Here is a 20,224-nt window from a genome sequence, read left to right as displayed (position 1 = left end):
GAGGCCGCGCGTGCGCAGATGGAGTCTCCTGCTTCCCGGTGCTTCAGGAAAATGGCCGCGGGATGCCGCGCGTGCGCAGATGGACATCGCGGCGGCCATTTTCCTGAAGCCGAGAAGGCAAGTCTTCATTGTTCAACCACCACAACCCCTTTGTATACCAGACCAATGCCCAAACCCCATAACTTCCCTCTCCAAGATCCCTGAAGGGGGCTTAATTGTCTCCTCTCCAAATCGCACCTCACCACCTGTGCGCTTGACCCCATCCCATCCCACTTCCTCCCCAACCTCACTACCACACTTATCTCATCCCTAACCAACCTCTTCAACCTATGACTAACTTCTGACACTTTCCCTTCTGCTTTCAAACATGCCACAATCACCCCTATCCTTTAAAAGCCAATCCTCGACCCAACCGCTATGTCCAGCTATCGCCCAATATCGCTGCTTCCATTCGCTTCCAAAATGCTGGAGCAGCACGTCCCCGCTGAACTTTCCTCCCACCTCTCATCTAACTTGCACTTTGACAATCTATAATCTGGTTTCCGCCCCCATCACTCAACTGAGACAGCCCTGACCAAAATCTCTAATGACCTACTTACAGCCAAAGATAACGGACAATACTCTGTACTCCTCCTTCTAGACCTGTCCTCTACTTTTGACACAGTTGACCACTGCCTCCTACTACAGATCCTCTCCTCCTTTGGCATGAAAAACCTCGCCCTATCCTGGATCTCCTCATACCTTTCCAACCACACATTCAGCGTCTCCCACTCCCACAGTACCTCCTCATCCCACCCTCTCTCTGTTGGAGTCCCCCAAGGCTCTGTTCTAGGACCCCTACTCTTCTAAATCTATACACTTGGCCTGGGACAACTCATAAAGTCCCATGGATTCCAGCACCACCTTTATGATGATGACACTCAGATCTACCTTTCTAGCCCAGACGTCACCTCTCTGCTGTCCAGAATCCCGGAGTGTCTATCAGCCATATCCTCCTTCTTCTCCTCTCGCTTCCTCAAACTCAATGTGGACAAATCTGAACTCATCATCTTTCCTCCATCTCATAGATCTTCCATACCTGACCTATTTATCGCAGTTAACGACATCATGCTTTCCCCCATACTCGGAGTAACCCTTGACTCTGCCCTGTCCTTCAAATTGCACATCCAAGCTCTTTCCACCTCCTGTCGCCTCCAGCGAAAAAATATCTCCAGAATCGGTTCTTTCCTCAACCGTCAACCTACTAAAATGCTTGTGCATGCCCTCATTTTCTCCCGCCTTGACTACTGCAACATCCTTTTCTGTGGCCTCCCTGCGAACACCCTTGCACCTCTCCAGTCCATCCTTAACTCTGCTGCCCGACTAATTCATCTCTCTCCTCGCTACTCCTCCGTGTCCCCCTTCTGCAAATCTCTTCACTCGCTCCCGTTCCTTCAGCGTATCCAGTTCAAATTACTAATACTGACCTACAAAGCCATCCATAACCTGTATCCTCCATATATCTCTGAACTAAACTCCCAATATCTTCCCTCATGTAATCTCTGGTCCTCCCAAGACCACCTTCTCTCCTCCACACTTATCCGCTCCTTACCCAACCGCCTCCAAGACTTATCAAGAATATCCCCCATCGTGTGGAATTCTTTTCCACAACACATCTGACTATCAACCACATTCAGATCCTTCAGACGGAACCTGAAAACCCACCTCTTCAGGAAAGCCTACAGCCTGCACTGACCCCGCTGCCTCCTCACCACTACTGAAGCTACCGCCTCACCAACACCTGAGCTCCTACAACTCTCAACCTATTGTCTTCATCCCCACCATCCTGTAGAATGTAAGCCCGCAAGGGCAGGGTCCTTGCCCCTCTGTATCAGTTTGTAATTGTTCGTTTGCTTACTGTAAGTGATATCTGTAATTTGTATGTAATCCCTTCTCATGTACAGCTCCATGGAATCAATGATGGTATATAATTTAATAATAATAATAATAATAAACCCGTAAATGTGCCTACATTTTTCTGCTCCTGGTGTCTTCAAGCCAGTTTCTCCCAGCTCTGTATAATTGATAGGAGAGGCGGTGTGGCAACTGGCAGCTTGTCAAATTCATGAGGAGCAGTGGTGTTAAATAAAACAACTTAACCTAATTAGATATTGTGACTCACACCTTAAGATAGCCGTAATGTAGTTGTCCCTTTAAACTGATATAAGTCCACTAGCTATTGAACCCGTTCTACGCCCGGGTGGCGAGCATTTATATTGGTATATGGTCTCCATCATGTGCTGCTGCCATCCTGCGCCCGTTCTGTCATGTGCTGCTGCCATCCTGCGCCCGTTCTGTCATGTGCTGCTCCCATCCTGCGCCCGTTCTGTCATGCGCTGCTGCCATCCTGCGCCCGTTCTGTCATGCGCTGCTGTCATCCTGCGCCCGTTCTGTCGTGTGCTGCTCCCATCCTGCGCCCGTTCTGTCATGTGCTGCTCCCATCCTGCGCCCCCGTTCTGTCATGCGCTGCTGCCATCCTGCGCCCGTTCTGTCATGTGCTGCTCCCATCCTGCTGCCATCCTGCGCCCGTTATGTCATGCGCTGCTGCCATCCTGCGCCCGTTCTGTCATGTGCTGCTGCCATCCTGCGCCCGTTCTGTCATGTGCTGCTGCCATCCTGCGCCCATTCTGTCATGTGCTGCTGCCATCCTGCACCCGTTCTGTCATGTGCTGCTGCCATCCTGCGCCCGTTCTGTCATGCGCTGCTGCCATCCTGCGCCCGTTCTGTCATGTGCTGCTCCCATCCTGCTGCCATCCTGCGCCCATTATGTCATGCGCTGCTGCCATCCTGCGCCCGTTCTGTCATGTGCTGCTGCCATCCTGCGCCCGTTCTGTCATGTGCTGCTGCCATCCTGCGCCTGTTCTGTCATGTGCTGCTGCCATCCTGCACCCGTTCTGTCATGTGCTGCTGCCATCCTGCGCCTGTTCTGTCATGTGCTGCTGCCATTCTGCGTCCGTTCTGTCATGTGCTGCTGCCATCCTGCGCCCGTTCTGTCATGTGCTGCTCCCATCCTGCGCCACTATTGTATTATATGCCCCCCATAAGACGCTCCAGTGTGTATGCCCCCGTATGCTGCTGCCATATAAAAAAAAAAAAAAAATACCATACTCACCTATCGTCCGGCTCCACTGCAGGTGTGTGTTCAAGAAAATGGCGCCGGAAAGCGCGGACTGCGCAGGCGCCGATTCCGGCAGCAGGAATCGGCCCCTGCGCAGTCCGCGCTCTCCGGCGCCATTTTCTTGAAGATACACCTGCAGTGGAGCCGGAGTGTGTCTTCAAGAAAATGGTGCCGGAAAGCGCGGACTGCGCAGGGGCCGATTCCGGCAGCAGGAATCGGCGCCTGCGCAGTCCGCGCTTTCCGGCGCCATTTTCTTGAACACACACTCCGGCTCCTCTGCCTGTGACTGGACTCTGTCACAGCAGAGGAGCCGGGAGACGGAGCCGCACGCAGCTCTGGAACGGAGGACAGGTGAATATACTTACCCTCCCTCCTGGCGCGTCCACGGTCCCTGACTCTCCGGTGGAGATCGCGGTATGCGTTCAGTGCTTACGCATACCGCGATCTCCTGGGAGCGTCACTCTGTGGGGGCCAGACTGCGCCGGCGCTTGCGCCTGCGCAGTCTATAAAGGCTTCGGACAGAGTGATGCTCCCAGCATTATATTATAGATTATGTAAAAAACAGCACATCAAATTATTTTCATTATAATCTTTATCCATATGAACTTCATGAACATACATTCAAAATCTTTATAGTTTCATAATAATTATAGCAATTACCACTGTAAAAAAACATCCGAACTGCGAACTTCCAGACTGCTGTCAGAACTTTGGTGTGGACTATTCATGGGCAAATGAGCGCTAATTTGAACAGGAGGGCAAAGACGCTACCCGACGATCAGGAGAACATACCTGCGGGAACATTTCTGGGGTCCTGCCCCATTCTCAATTCTCAGTAGGATCTGTGGTGAGGCACACACAGAGGTATACGCTACTCATCCGACACTCTTGATTCATGAGGAAGCATACACCATTTCCTGAATCATGACCGTGTATGGCCAATATGGCTCCCTTACTAACAATTCCAAACCCCCCAATCACCATCATTGCTATAAGCAAACCCACATTACCAATAAAAACGTAACTCCATTGTCTTTGGATAATTATGGCCACAGCGGCCAGTTTATTAACAAACAAACAAAAACATTTAAATAAACATTAGCATAATTTTATGCAAATAATTCGAGGGGAGGTTCTTGGAGCCCACCGGGAAAAAACGTTCTGGCTTCAAATTATTTTGGCAAAACCAAAAAACGTAAAACACCTCAATTTACCCCCAGCCATAACACCAGCTCAGGGGCACCATAATTCCCGTTTTGGGAACAATTAAACCACCACCAGCTCCCAGGGTAAACACCCCGTCCAGAGCCTGTAACCAAAATGCCAGAACACCAAACCCGTTTAACTGTCCGGAATTTCCATCAAATTCCTTCGCCGCTGAATCCGCATAAACTCCAAGAACCCCACCCCCGCCACTGCCACTGTGACAATATATTAAACTAACACTTAACACCTGCCCCAACTAACAACCCTGCTCCAAATCAAAACGCCCCGTCAACCCAACTATAACCAGCCACTCATAACAAGACAAAAAAATGGGGAGGGCGGGTGGGACTAATATCCTGAACTGCCGGCTAAAAGTGTGCCCAGTTTCCCGCACTTTTCTCTATATAGCCCCCACCTTCCCTCTCATAACCCCTCCCACCCTACTATTGGCCAATCAAATGTGGCTATTTTTATTTAAACTGGAGCCCATGACCAAGCACAGTCATGGGGGGCCTCCATTTACTTTGCCTATTCCTGCCCCCTCCTTGACCGTGTATGGCCAATATGGCTCCCTTACTAACAATTCCAAACCCCCCAACCACCATTGCTATAAGCAAACCCACATTACCAATAAAAACGTAACTCCATTGTCTTTGGATAATTATGGCCACAGCGGCCAGTTTATTGACAAACAAACAAAAACATTTAAATAAACATTAGCATAATTTTATGCAAATAATTCGAGGGGAGGTTCTTGGAGCCCACCGGGAAAAAACGTTCTGGCTTCAAATTATTTTGGCAAAACCAAAAAACGTAAAACACCTCAATTTACCCCCAGCCGTAACACCAGCTCAGGGGCACCATAATTCCCGTTTTGGGAACAATTAAACCACCACCAGCTCCCAGGGTAAACACCCCATCCAGAGCCTGTAACCAAAATGCCAGAACACCAAACCCGTTTAACTGTCCGGAATTTCCATCAAATTCCTTCGCCGCTGAATCCGCATAAACTCCAAGAACCCCACCCCCGCCACAAACTCGCCGCCCTGAACACCTCAGGCCCGCAAGTGCCCCAAAGACATTAACGCTTTTTCAATTCCTTCCTGAATGGCCAAGGCCCATAAATCAATCCCCACCTCGTTCAAGTGCACCCCGTCGTCCCTCCAATTTTCACCAACACCCGACTCTAAATCAAAGCGCCGAACACATATACCACCATTTCTGGCTACAAACTTGGCAATTGCCCTGTTCAATTTCACCCGAGCCCTGTTGATACCCTTGACTGATCGCGCACCCCTCCAATTTTTACGAGGAACAATGTCCGACCATATAGTTAGAACACCGGGGAAGGCCGTCCACAACCGGAGAAAATCAACTCCCTCACTGGTTTGGAAACTAAATCGTTCCCCCCTAAATGAAAAACCGCGATATCCGGTGCTCTATCCAAACGGACCGCACGGGAAAAACAAGGAATCGCCCTGCTCCACACCATACCTCGAAAACCCAGCCACCGAACTACCGCATCTTTTCGGCTGAGACCCAATTGCCTACCGTCCGGCCTGGCATCCGCCCGATGCGCCCCCCAATAAACAAAAGAATGTCCAAAAATCCAGACGAGATACGGCTCCCGACCTGCAATATACAATAACAGTAACCGTTAACATAATGCCACTTAACTTAAACAAACCAACCATTTTAGTGTCGGATATAGGACTGATAACGGCTTGAGCTCCAACGCCCAATACGCTTGATAACATCCGACCCCAAGCCAAGGCTGTCAGCCTCTGACGCTGCCCCTATCCTGAAGGAATGCGAACCGAAATCGGACCGCGAAAGACCCAAAACCCTCAAACTTTTATGCAGAATTGCTATAAATTGGAAACGGGACAAGAAGACCCCGTCCTGATGGCACAACAATGGTCCCGAACGACCCGACCATAAAGACCAATACTCACGTAAACATTGTTCAGGGCACATCAATGTCCCCGCAACTTTACCCAACACAACTCTTTTTCCAACCCCTGTCTGATCCGTCTTTGAACGACGTATCCAAAAAACGATGCCCCCAGACCAGAAATCCACATCTTGCGCCCATAAACCACCCGCTTGAACCCTGCTACGAGACACCAATTCACCTATACGTAACACCCAAAAAAATGCCAAGGAAAAAGCCAAACGAAACAACACCGCTTCAATATGGGAGCAGCATATATCACCCAGAACACCACCCAAACGTTCAAGCACCTGAAACGAAATAGGCCTGCGCCCATCCACCCATCTAACATTTCTCCTATAACCCTTCAGTGCCTGCCGCACCAAAAAATTCTTCGTCACATCTACTGAGCCCTCAAGCTTAAAACCAAAAGCTAACCCGGTCACCAACTTATTTACTTTCGAAACCGACCAACCTGCATCCGCCGCCCTACCCACCAATGACAAAACAGCTAACGACTTGTCTTCGTCAGACACCAATTCCCCCCACTGCGCCAAAGAACTCTGCCAAACATTCCAGGAAGCTTCATAAGACGCCCAGGTCTGACTCGTAACCGAGGCCCGAATCAACCGTCCCGCTCCTCCATAGGTATCTGCCACAAGTGCGAAGGGCATACTGCTCCTGCTGCGTCCGCTTCTGGTGCCAACTCCCGGAAACGCTCCCACTGTAAACGAGATAATGCATCTGCTAACGAATTTTGAACGCCAGGCACATGAACCGCAGAAATCCATGTATTGATCTTCAAACATCTTAAGACAAGTTCTCTCACTAATTTTATTACGGGCGGTGACGATGCCGATAACGAGTTGATCACGGACACGACACTCATGTTGTCACAATGGAATCTAATCCTGCGATTTTCAAACGCGTCCCCCCAAATGAATACTGCTACCACAATGGGAAACAACTCCAACAAGGCCAGATTCTTTGTGAAACCACTCGTGTGCCAGCAGTCCGGCCAGGCTCCAACACTCCATTGGCCTGCGCAATAGGCCCCATAACCCACACTTCCTGCTGCGTCCGTGTAGATCTCGCACTCAAAATTACTCACCAACTGCTGCTGCATCAACGAGCGACCGTTATATCATTCCAAGAAATTATGCCATACCAACAAGTCGTTTTTGTGCTCTTGACCAAGTCGAATGAAATGATGCGGGGACCGCACCCCCGCCGTCGCCCTGGACAACCTTCGGCAAAATATGCGCCCCATGGGCATAATCCTACATGCAAAATTCAACCGACCGAGCAGAGACTGCAATTCCTTCAATGTCACTTTCCTCAGCTTAGCCATGCGACTCACTTCCTGTTTCAGCGCCACCAATTTATCGTCCGGAAGCCTGCATTCCATGTTTTCAGAGTCTATCAAAATTCCAAGAAAGCTCAACACCATACAAGGGCCCTCAGTTTTTTCCCTAGCAAGGGGAATGCAGAAATGATCTGCTACCCACTCCATAGCCGCCAAAATATTCCTGCACACACTCGAGTCAGGAGGACCTATGAACAAAAAATCATCCAAATAATGAATGACGGATGGAACACCAGCCACTTCTCTAACCACCCATTCCAGAAACGTACTAAAAGATTCAAACAAGGAACACGAAATGGAACAACCCATCGGTAGACATCTGTCTACATAGTAACCATCATTCCACCACATCCCCAACAACGGGATGCTATCCGGATGAATTGGAAGCAAACGAAAAGCCGACTCCACATCCGTCTTTGCCAACAAGGCTCCTGGCCCATAACAGCGGACCCAGTGCACTGCCATGTCAAACGACGTATAAACAACTGAACACAACTCCTGCGAAATGCCGTCATTCACAGACAACCCCTTTGGGTACGACAAATGATGAATTAAACGGAATTTATTCGGCTCTTTTTTGGGGACCACCCCCAACGGTGAGATGATCAGCCCCTCTATCGGCAAACAAGTAAACGGGCCAGCCATTCTCCCCAACTCCACCTCCTTCCTCAACTTATCATTCACCACACCTGCCTGAGCCACTGCTGACCTCAAATTCTTTTTTGAAAACGGAACAACGTGTTCTGGAGGAGGGATACGAAAACCCTCCGCAAAACCCCGTGCAATAACACCGGCCTTCTCCCGATCCGGATACCTACTTAGAAAGGGGGCCATCCTTTCCAGCCTCACTGGCGTCTCCCCCTTGACCGGCACCCACTGACGGCTTGCCTCTTGCTTTTTTGAAACATTTGGAAGCCCCATGTGAAACTCCGCTACAATGGGAACACACATGTTTAAATCTGCAGGTGTTCCCAAACTTACACTGGCCCTCATTGAATTGCCAGCACGTTCCTGATTTTTCTTTAGATCCCTGTCCCCCCTGACCACTACCGCTATGTCCCGCCTGTTGTCCGGAGCTACTTCCGCCCCCATGAAAGGACTGCCCGTATCTGCTAGGAGCCATCACTTTTAACCAGAGCCCGATGTCCTTTTGATCCCAACGTATTTCAGGCCTTACCGCTTTCCTCTGCCTGAACTGTTCATCATAGCGTAACCAAGCCTGTCCGCCATAAGTACGATGCGCTTCACCAATCGCATCAAGATAACAAAATAAACCGGAACAATTCTCCGGGGCCTTTTCTCCTATTACGCTCGCTAGTATAGCAAACGCTTGCAACCAATTAATGAACGTCTGCGGTATAAGTCGCCACCTCCTCTTCTCTTCTTCCTCTTTCTTACTATCGTCCTTTTTTCCCTTATCGAGATTAAACTTTTCTAATGGCAGCAAAGAAAAAATCTCCACGTAATCATCGCGCCAAATGTTTTCTTTTACCTCCTTCTTCAAATGAGCCCCCAACGGCCCCTCAAAACACACATACACCTCGCCTTTAGCTCTATCATCCAACTTTACCGTATCCCTTTTATTCTTCTCCGTTTGCACGGATACAGACACTCCAGACACTGATGGCGAATGTTCGCCAACTAACAGACTCCCAGAATCCATTGTAGACGAACCCGAAGCCCGGGCCCCAGGTAGCCAAGCCCTGGCCGGTGATACCCCCGCTTCCATCACTGCCCCACTCTGTAAACTACTCAGCAATTGCGACACGCTCAACAATGCATCCCGCAGTGCAGGCTCCGACGCCCCGCTGCTCACCCCAATGTCCGGCGCCCGCCCACCCGACGCCTGATCACCTCTAACCCCCTCACCAAAAGCCCCTCTGGGCGACAAATCAGAATTAGCATGGTACTCACCGAGCTGCGCAGGTGCTGTGTCCCTGCCAGCCATGCGTCCCGCATCCCGCCGATCATCCCCAGCATCAGGTTCTCCGTCCGACCACGATTCTTCGGCACCATTGTGCTGCTCCCGGCCCGCGCCCCTGGCCTCCACGTCACCAGGGGGGACCTGAGCGTCAGCTGCTCCACGTTCGACCGACCTTCTCCCGGACCTGGACCGTACTTGCTCCGCAGACCTCTGTTCCCTCTCAGGCTCCCGACCACTCCTCCTGCCAGGCAGTGGGGTCCCACTGCCCGCCACTCCTCCGGACCTGCCCTCATCTCCCGCTGTCCTCAGCTCAGATGCCGCCTGCACCGCAGCATCCGCCGTCATCCGACCTCCTGCACGCCCCCGGCCTGGCCTTTCTCCTGCCGTCCATCTTCCGCCGCTCGCCGCACCTTCATTCGTACCGCCGGTACCAGCCGCCCCATGCGTCATGCGGCTGTGCTCCGGACTTGCCGCTGCTGCACTCCTGGTCCTCGGCGCTGTGGGCCGCGCTGCTGCCGTCCTCACTTCCGGCGTCGCTCTTCCACGCTGCGAGCCTCTCCTGCTCCCCACACCAACCGGCCGGCAAGGAGGATTCCTGCCGGAGGGAGCACAGCGGGGGGACACCGCACCGCTGCACCCGGCCTCCGCAGGGTCCCGGGAGGGGCTCCTAGGCCTGCGCCGGCCACGCGTGCTCACCTCAGGTGAGAGTCGCTGTGGAGGCCTCGTGCGCCGGCCTCTTCTGCTGCTGGGCTCCGGTGCTCCCGCTGCTCCGAGCAGCGCCTCCAGCTGCTCTTCCAGCCATCCTCCTCTTCTGGACCTGGCTGCATCTCTCAAGCGCCCCACCAAGGTATCCACCGACTCCATGGCTGATCGCTCCCCAGGCCTTTTCAGGTAGGTAGAAAGGCTGTGTGGGTGGCTGCTCTGACTAATATCCTGAACTGCCGGCTAAAAGTGTGCCCAGTTTCCCGCACTTTTCTCTATATAGCCCCCACCTTCCCTCTCATAACCCCTCCCACCCTACTATTGGCCAATCAAATGTGGCTATTTTTATTTAAACTGGAGCCCATGACCAAGCACAGTCATGGGGGGCCTCCATTTACTTCGCCTATTCCTGCCCCCTCCTGGAGCGTCTGACAGCAGCACATCTCCACATCAACACTGACTTGAACAACACTGGTCTTGATGCACCGGGGCCATAAAGTGGAAATAAACATAAACGACCTTCAAAAAACATGTTAGACTTTTACAGCACTACATATGCCAGCTTTTCAGATTACTCTGAAAATTAAAAAAACGTACTTACAGTGTTGGATTGGGGTTTCAAGTGCCCACTGGGTTCCACTTTTCAGCTACATGCAAATATTATTTTATCCTCATTAAGAAATGTATATAATGATAAATTTGTTAGTTTGTTTAATGAATGATGAGGTTATGTCTTTGCAGTACATAGAGGGGGCCCACTGTGGATTTATTTGTTGCTCTGGGGGTCAGTCCGAGCCTGATGATTGTACATGATTCATGGGATGTCATACAAGTGCAGGCAGTGAGCCGGCCATAATAGTAACATTATTGAGTGTCTTATTACCAGCAGATCTTGAGCCAGGAATTGCAAATATTTCTTCCTGCATGTTATTATTATTATTATTATTTATTTATATAGCACCATTAATTCCATGGTGCTGTACATGAGAAGGGGTTACATACAAGTTACAGATATCACTTACAGTAAACAAACTAACAATGACAGACTGATACAGAGGGGCGAGGACCCTGCCCTTGTGGGCTTACATTCTACAGCCCTACATTCTACATTCTACATTCTACATGTTCTACACAACTGTTAACAAAGAGTCAAATGTATCCATTTTAGCATTTTCTGCTTACTCTATTTTACTTTTGTCTGTAGGTTAGCAAGAATAGTAAAGAAAGTAGAGTCATTCCTGATAAAGGATCAGACTATGTACATGGGGTTTTAGTCAAAGTTATATTGTTAACTTATTAAAAGGGTTGTCCTCATTCATAAACCTTTCATAAAACTGTATGTCAAATGCTGAGTTAATTATCAAACAACAAACTGAGTATTACTTACCCTCTTCAGGTCCAGCACCGGATCTCCGCTGATTCCTCTGTCTCTGTTGTTTGGCTGCAGAGGTGATATCACGTCGACAGTGTTTCAGCCAATTAAAGGCTCATGCTGTGCAAAAAGGCAGGCCAGCTCAGTGATTGGCTGCAATGCTGTTAACATGATGTCACCACTGCAGCCAAACAACAGAGACTGGGGCAGCAGCAAAAACACAGGGCTGGACCCAGGGAGGGTAAAAAATGCTCTTTTTTCATTAAGTTTTCTGAAAAGGGACAACCCCTTTAGGTGCTACCTAATAACTGTAGAAAGGTGATCATTGATAGGCCACCATTTGCCAAAGCATTGCTGTCTAATATATTCAGAAGTCAAGAGGAGAGCATCAGCTTGCCCTTAATTATTGGAGAGCCACAGGTAACTCTCAACATGAACGAGTCAAAGCAACATAATTCAATAGAAGTCCAGGTACACCCAAAATTCAGAGGGATAAGCCATGGATTAAAAGAATATTTCTTTATTGTATCATTTAAAATCATGATGCAGGAAGAGAGACATGCAATGTTAGCAAACCTACGCGTTTCGACTTATTGCAATGTACTAGACTCTTGTTCCATTTATATTGGATTCCCTAGTCACATGCCATGGGTGACCCAGTACAGCAACATTCAGTACAACAATAAAAATTTTGTTCCAAAAGTATTCATATTCTTCAGTGTCATGATGCACGATACGATTTATCGTATGAATCAAACTATTGCAATTTTACAGGCCAAATTAGAGGCTGATGTTTGTTTTCTTTGACGGTATCTGACAGATGACATGAGTTGCATTAGTGACAGATCCAGCTAATGTAATTCAATTGACAGCCTAAGGAAATGTTATAAAAGGATCACGGAGTAGGTGCCATTTTATTAAAGTAATGGGTCATACAATAACTACAGTTCAGGATGTTAGCCTTTGACTATTTTCATAATTTTCTAAATCACTAACCTAAATCTTCTGAATTGACGGACCCTTCACACAAATGCTATGTGAGATATATTTAAGTCTTGCCCTTGTTTTTTCAGTTTCATCTATGCTATAGAAATTCTGCCTTAGGGTGTACCGGAATATAACACTCAGTCATTCAGACACGGCCTTAATATTTTTGACTCATGCCAGTATTTCTTTGTGGATGGATTGGAGTTCTTTGAAATGGATCTCGGCGGAGGCAGTGAAGTCTAAAGCAGTAAGGGGATTAGATTATATTTAGGATGAAGAACGAAAAATCTCGAGTTTGACTGTTCTAAGTGCAGTAACAAATGGTGACTGTATTTTAGGGTGAAACAAAATTCCTCCTTCTCTTTCCTCATTTCTCATTTTCTTGTCAAGCTGGCCTTGTTTTGGCTAATATAGTCGCCGTCCTGTTTCTTTAAAGGGAATGTCTTGCATTTCATTTTAGATTCATGCATTAAATTTAGTTGGCAAAAGATAAAAAAATATGTTTATTATCACTTTTTAACATTTTTTTTTATTTTATTTTTGAGAGCTTACTGCGGGTGGCCATACTGTAGACACCAATTTCCTTTCTTTATTGGCTGTTCAGACAGTACAGCCAGGTCTGTTTGGTTAAATGAATGGGGGTTAATTAATAGAGAAATGTCATAGATTATTGCAGTCTTTGGGAAGTGATGGAGTGAAACCCTCCGAGACTCTGGGGGAAAAGCATGCAGAGGCCTACATGTATAGAGAATATTACAATCATGCCATATCTTGGCTTCTAAGAGTACTATACAGCTTACATTAAAATCCATTGACTGACCTGTCTCTGGGAAAGCTGACCATTGCCCAGGGAACATATACATACTATATAAAGTCATTTTACGGATATGTTTACATTTGCAATCATTTTTCTTTTAACCCCTTCATGACTTGCCAGTTTTTCATTTTTCTTATTTTTTCCTCCCCTTCTTCCAAAAGACATAACTTTTTTTTTTTTTTACTTTTCTGCCAATATAACAATATAAAGGCTAGTTTTTTGCAGTAAGAGTTGTGCTTTTGAATGGCAGCATTCATTCTACCACATAGTGTACTGAAAAATAAAATCCAAGTGCGTTGAATTTGCAAAAAAGTGCAATTTGTTTTATTTGTCATATTCACTATATGGTAAAACTGATCTGGTAATATGATTATCCAGGTCAGTATGAGTACACAGATACTAAACATGTATAGTTTGTTTTAATTTACCGTATATACTCGAGTATAAGCCGACCCGAGTATAAGCCGACCCCCCTAATTTTGCCACAAAAAACTGGGAAAACTTAATGACTCGAGTATAAGCCTAGGGTGGAAAATGCAGCAGCTACCGGTAAACGTCAAAAGTAAAAATAGATACCAATAAAAGTCACTGCCCCTTATAGTGCTGCACAATCGTTATGGCCCCATAAGATGCTCCGTACAGTCACTGCCCCTTATAGTGCTGCACAATTGTTATGGCCCCATACAGATGCTCCATACAGTCACTGCCCCTTATAGTGCTGCACAATCGTTATGGCCCCATAAGATGCTCCGTACAGTCACTGCCCCTTATAGTGCTGCACAATTGTTATGGCCCCATACAGATGCTCCATACAGTCACTGCCCCTTATAGTGCTGCACAATCGTTATGGCCCGATAAGATGCTCCATACAGTCACTGCCCCTTATAGTGCTGCACAATCATTATGGCCCGATAAGATGCTCCATACAGTCACTGCCCCTTATAGTGCTGCACAATCGTTATGGCCCCATACAGATGCTCCATACAGTCACTGCCCCTTATAGTGCTGCACAATCGTTATGGCCCCATAAGATGCTCCATACAGTCACCGCCCCTTATAGTGCTGCACAATCGTTATGGCCCCATAAGATGCGCCATACAGTCACTTGCCCCCTTATAGTGCTGCACAATCGTTATGGCCCCATAAGATGCTCCGTACAGTCACTGCCCCTTATAGTACTGCACAATTGTTATGGCCCCATACAGATGCTCCATACAGTCACTGCCCCTTATAGTGCTGCACAATCGTTATGGCCCCATAAGATGCTCCATACAGTCACTGCCCCTTATAGTGCTGCACAATCGTTATGGCCCGATAAGATGCTCCATACAGTCACTGCCCCTTATAGTGCTGCACAATTGTTATGGCCCCATACAGATGCTCCATACAGTCACTGCCCCTTATAGTGCTGCACAATCGTTATGGCCCCATACAGATGCTCCATACAGTCACTTGCCCCATTTGCTGTGGCTGCGATAAAAAAAAAATCATATACTCACCTCTCCGTCGCTCAGGACCCCGGCACTTTTACCTGCTCCTCCTTCGGGTGCGGCTCCGTCCTCAGCACTGATGTTCAGCAGAGGGCGCGCACTGACAACGTCATCGCGCCCTCTGACCTGAGCGTCACAGCCAGAGGACGCTGATGACACAGCCGCACCGAAACAAGGAGAGGTAAATATCGCGCAGCGCTGCGCTCCCCCTCCCCATATACTTACCTGCTCCTGGCGCGGTGCAGTCCCTGCTTCTCCCGACACTGCATATTCTTCCTGTACTGAGCGGTCACCGTTACCGCTCATTACAGTAATGAATATGCGTCTCCACCTCCCATAGGGGTGGAGCCGCATATTCATTACTGTAATGAGCGGTACCATGTGACTGCTCAGTACAGGAAGAAGCTGCTGCGCTGGAAGAAGCAGGGACCTCCAGGGACCGAGCCAGCAGTAGGTGAGTATAATTAGACAGCCCCCGCTCCCCCTCCCCTGCCGACCCCTGGGTATGACTCGAGTATAAGCCAAGAGGGGGACTTTCAGCCCCAAAAAATGGGCTGAAAATCTTGGCTTATACTAGAGTATATACGGTAAGTGGTGAAAAACAATTCGGAAATTTGTAAAAGAAAAATATATTTGCTTTTGTCGGCATTTTTCGAGGCCTGTAGCATTTCCATTTTTTGGCATATGGGGCTGTATTTTTTGCACCCTGGGCTGACGGTTTTACTGATACCATTTTGCGGTACAGATGATGTTTTGATTGACTCTTTTGTATTTTATTGCCATGTTGCAGTGGCCAAAAAAAACGTAATTTTGGAGTTTTAATTTTTTTCTCTTTACACCATTTACTGATTGGATTAATTTATTTTATATTTTCATAGATCTGACTTTTACAAATGCTGCAATACCAAATATGTATATTTTTTAATTGTTATATTTTTAATGGAGAAATGGGAGGTGATTTGAACTTTTGTGTTTTGGGGGGGTTTTCATATTTTTAAAAACTTTTTAGCTTTTTGCTCTATTTGCTAGTCCCCTTAGAATACTTTAAGCTGTGATTAAATCAACCATTATGTACGGGGAAAGATGCAGGCTTGGTATGCGAGCATGACTCAAAGGCAGGGATGGGACATATGATGTAAGTTTACGTCATATAGGTCATGAAGGGGGTTAATAGTGCCAAAATTATAAGCATAGACAAAGTCGCCGGCCAACTTGCATATTTATTTAAAAGAATGTCTACAATTCAGGAAGTTTTTCCTTTTCATAAAATATAACGATGAACTTTATCGTTTTTCTATTGAAACAATGAATGAAGTACATATTAATTAATAGATCTTAGAATAAAATATTGGAATAATATAATATGTTATGTAAGAGCAGTAAAAAGCACATGGCCCTGTGCCTAATTTAAATATATAATAACAAAGGAAAAAACCTTGAATAATATAGATGAAAGTATGATGAAACAAAAGTGCCCTCCAAACACAGTATGATACCCCCACTGTGAATTCCTCCAGAGTGCCCTTCACATGGTATGATGACCCTACTCTAGCCCCCTTCATACAGTATAATGACCCCACATAGTGCTCCATACAGTATAATGGCCTCATATAGTGCTCCATTCAGTATAATTTCCCCATATAGTGCTCCATACAGTATAATAGGCCCACACAAAGTGCTACAAACAGTATAATAGGCCCCACACAGTGCTACAACCAGTATAATAGGCCCCACACAGTGCTTTATACAGTATAGTAGGCCACATATAGTGCTCCATATAGTATAATAGGCCTACATAGTGCTTCATACAGTATAAACGCTCCATATAGTGCTCCATACAGTATAATTTCCCCACATAGTGCTCCATACAGTATAATGGCCCCACATAATGCTCCATATAGTATAATAGGCCCCACATAGTGCTCCATACAGTATAATAGGCCTCACAAAGTGCTCCATACAGTATAATAGGCCCTACATAGCATTCCATACAGAATAATGGCCCCACATAGTGCTCCATACAGTATAAAGGGCCCCATATAGTGCTCCATACAATATAATGCACCCCACATAGTGATCCATACAGTATAATGGCCCCACATAGTGCTCCAGACAGTATAACAGGCCTCACACAGTGCTCCCTACAGTATAATAGGCCTCACATCATGCTCCATACAGTATAATGGACTTTACAAAGTGCTCCATACAGTATAATAGGCCCCACGTAGTGTTCCATACTGAATAATGGCCCCACATAGTGCTCCATATAGTATAATGGGCCCCATATAGTACTCCATACAGTATAATGCACCCCACATTGTGCTCCATATAGTAAAATGGCCTCACTTAGTGCTTGATGAAGTTTAATGGGTCCCACATAGCACTTCATACTGTATAATGGGCACCACATTTAAAACAATAAATACTCACCTCTGCCTGTTCCCTTGCTGCTCTTCATGGTGTGTTCAGATCCTCAGCTCATCTCGGTACAGTGGGCAAGTTGTGATTACATCATCATGCCCAATGCACTGAGACATCAGACGCAGAGGGGAAATAATGGCAGAGGAGGCATCAGCTACTCAATCATTACTTTCAACTATATCAGCATGTCCGATATAGTTGAAAGTGCGATGCCAGTTGGGGGGAGCCACCTGGTGTCGCAGGTCAGATATACAGTATCTGTTTGACTCGCCCTGGGTCATGGGCCAAATATACTCACCCTGGTGTGTGGGCCAGAGTTTGACAGTAGCGGCACTGCTCACTGATTTTAGAGCAACGGATCACATGACCGCTGCAGTGATCCTGCTGTGCAAATGAATGGCAGCAGTACATCAATTGATCATTACACTTTATTTATGTTTTATCTCTGTTATCATTACAGGTGTCAACATTTCAGCATCTTCATGGGTCAGCTGTCGCAGTCAACTATCATTTTGAAGAGTTACTAAATTTAAAACACGATGTCTATGCAATGTAATGATTTGGATATAAATATCATTAACGATTAGATGCAAATTAAAATAATGTTTTTTAGAAAAATTTCTGGGATATTTCCAGTTGGATTTGGACTTCGACTGTCACAGAAATTTGTATTTTTATTATTTTTGTCTGGATTTATTACACTATGCTTTGGAACACTGTTTCTCTTACCAGATACATCAAAATTTAGAAGATTTTTTTTGTCTAGTACACAAAGCCAGAATGGTGAAAGACTACACAACTATGCTAGCAAAAAAATGAACAAAAAAACTGTTGAAGATCAAAAGTCACTGCTACGGAATACAAATCAGGAAAAGTGGAGATCCAAAGACAAGTTAGATGTGGATGTAAAACCACTGGGATTTCTAGCCAGCAACTATGAAACAAAAAAAGATGTTTCATTGAACAGAGAACACATAGTAGCTGCTAAAGCCAAAAATAAAGAGAGTGAGATATCTGCAGCTCAGAAGAACCACGCTGACTTTGTTTTTGATTACAAAGCATTCAAAAAATCCCTTAAATTTCCACCACTGGGAAATCAACCTGAACCAAATGATTCAGAAATACGGGAAAAAAGAAACAAGATAAAAGAGGTAACTATTGAGCATAAATAAATTATTTCACCCAAATGTTATTGACTGATAGCAAAGAACTTTGATCTGACAGCATGATGTGCCCCGTCTTACTGTCCACTATAATTTGGTCTCCTATACTTGCACATTTATTTTATACGCTCTAATTTAAGCTGAACTGAATTGATTTCATGTCAAGTTAGACCACTTTTTACACATGTATCATACACAGAGCATTACAGATTGAGAAACTGAAGTAACAGCCTACAGACTGCATGTAATGTGTTCCTTCACCTACTCCACCACTTTTCTGGGTTTTGGATATGGACAGAACGTGACAGGTTCCTCACTCATCTCAGGAGGGGTCATGTGGATACTTTCCACTCCGCATACACCCTACTGAGGTGAGCTCTTTAGGTGGTAACCGTATAGTGCATCCACTCATCTCAGGAGGGGTCATGTGGATACTTTCCACTCCGCATACACCCTACTGAGGTTAGCTCCTTAGGTGGTAATCGTATAGTGCATCCACTCATCTCAGGAGGGGTCATGTGGATACTTTCCACTCCGCATACACCCTACTGAGGTTAGCTCCTTGGGTGGTAACGGTATAGTGCATCCCTCTTTCCTGAGACGAGTGAACTTCTGCTGTGGTGCAGTAACTCTATAGTTCATCTTTAAGTCCTGAGGTGAGTAAGTTCCTGAGGTGGTGTGATAACTGTCTACTACACTGCCCCTCCTGAAACGACTGAGCATCTGAGGTGGTTCAGTAACGGTGTAGTGCACCTTTATCTCCTGAGATGAGAAACTTCTGATTTGGTGCAGTAACCGTGTAGTGCATATTTTCTTTCTGAGATAAATCAGCTCCTGCAGTGGTATCGTAACTACATAGTGCATGTACTAATGAGAGCTTGAGGTGGTGTGGTAACTATATTGTCCACTGCACCTCTCTGAGACAAGTCATCTCTTGAGGTGGTGCAATAACTGTATGGTGTACCTCTATCTTCTGAGATGAGAGAGCTTTTGAATTAGTACAGTAGCTGTGTAATGCACCTCTCTTATTTGAAATAAGCTCCTGAGGTGGTACAGTAACTGTATAGTGCACTTTTATCTCCTTAGAAGAGAGAGTTTCTGAGTTGCTACCTCCTAGCATAGGAGAATGGGCTTGGGTTATATGCTTACCAAAAAATTGTACATAGTACATGAATGCAGCCTACGGTGATTTTCACACTTGCATATTTTGGCCAGTACTTTGCTTCAGTAAACTGATGCAAATCTATTACACTTTTCTCCTCTGTGGCTTCCACTACTGGCTTTAACTTAAAAAATAATGCCATGGGAGAATGTCATGGGCTTTATTTAAAAAAAGGGGGGGGGGGGAGAAATAGGGTAATATTGAAAGGTACAGATGAGACAGGAGTTATGGGATTGCTCACCTTAAAAGGTTGTGATTAGTGATGAGCGAATGTGCTCAGATAAGGCGTTATCCGAGTATGCTTGTGTGCTGACTGAGTATCTTCGGCGTCCAACATATTATTCGAGCACTCTGAAGACACTCGGTTAGCACACGAGCATACTCGGATAATGCCTTATCCGAGCACATTCGCTCATCATTCGCTTATGATTATTACCACTCCAGTAATAAGCATTACAGCTTCTGCAGTCCTGTCGGCAAATGAAGGTGCATATCGATTAGTAGAAAAAGTAGGTTGACGTTTC

The 20,224-nt window shown here is 46.4% G+C and overlaps 1 protein-coding gene and 1 long non-coding RNA gene across 3 annotated transcripts in view; one reads left to right on the top strand and one right to left on the bottom strand.

Moving 5' to 3' along the window:
• Positions 1 to 20,224, top strand: part of LOC138670090 (mannosyl-oligosaccharide 1,2-alpha-mannosidase IA-like) — a 260,030-nt gene that overhangs the window by 27,098 nt on the left and 212,708 nt on the right. The window contains exon 2 of the mRNA XM_069757123.1: positions 17,836 to 18,526. Coding sequence (XP_069613224.1) covers positions 17,963 to 18,526 — 564 coding nt within the window. The 5' untranslated portion in view covers positions 17,836 to 17,962. The remainder of the gene's footprint in view (positions 1 to 17,835; positions 18,527 to 20,224) is intronic.
• Positions 1 to 20,224, bottom strand: part of LOC138670091 (uncharacterized) — a 92,638-nt gene that overhangs the window by 67,848 nt on the left and 4,566 nt on the right. The gene's annotated exons all lie outside the window — the stretch shown is intronic.

This window comes from Ranitomeya imitator, chromosome 3, assembly GCF_032444005.1.
Source record: "Ranitomeya imitator isolate aRanImi1 chromosome 3, aRanImi1.pri, whole genome shotgun sequence".
NCBI lineage: Eukaryota > Metazoa > Chordata > Amphibia > Anura > Dendrobatidae > Ranitomeya > Ranitomeya imitator.
Note: the sequence above shows the minus strand (reverse complement) of the source record. Positions and strands in the feature narration are given on the sequence as shown.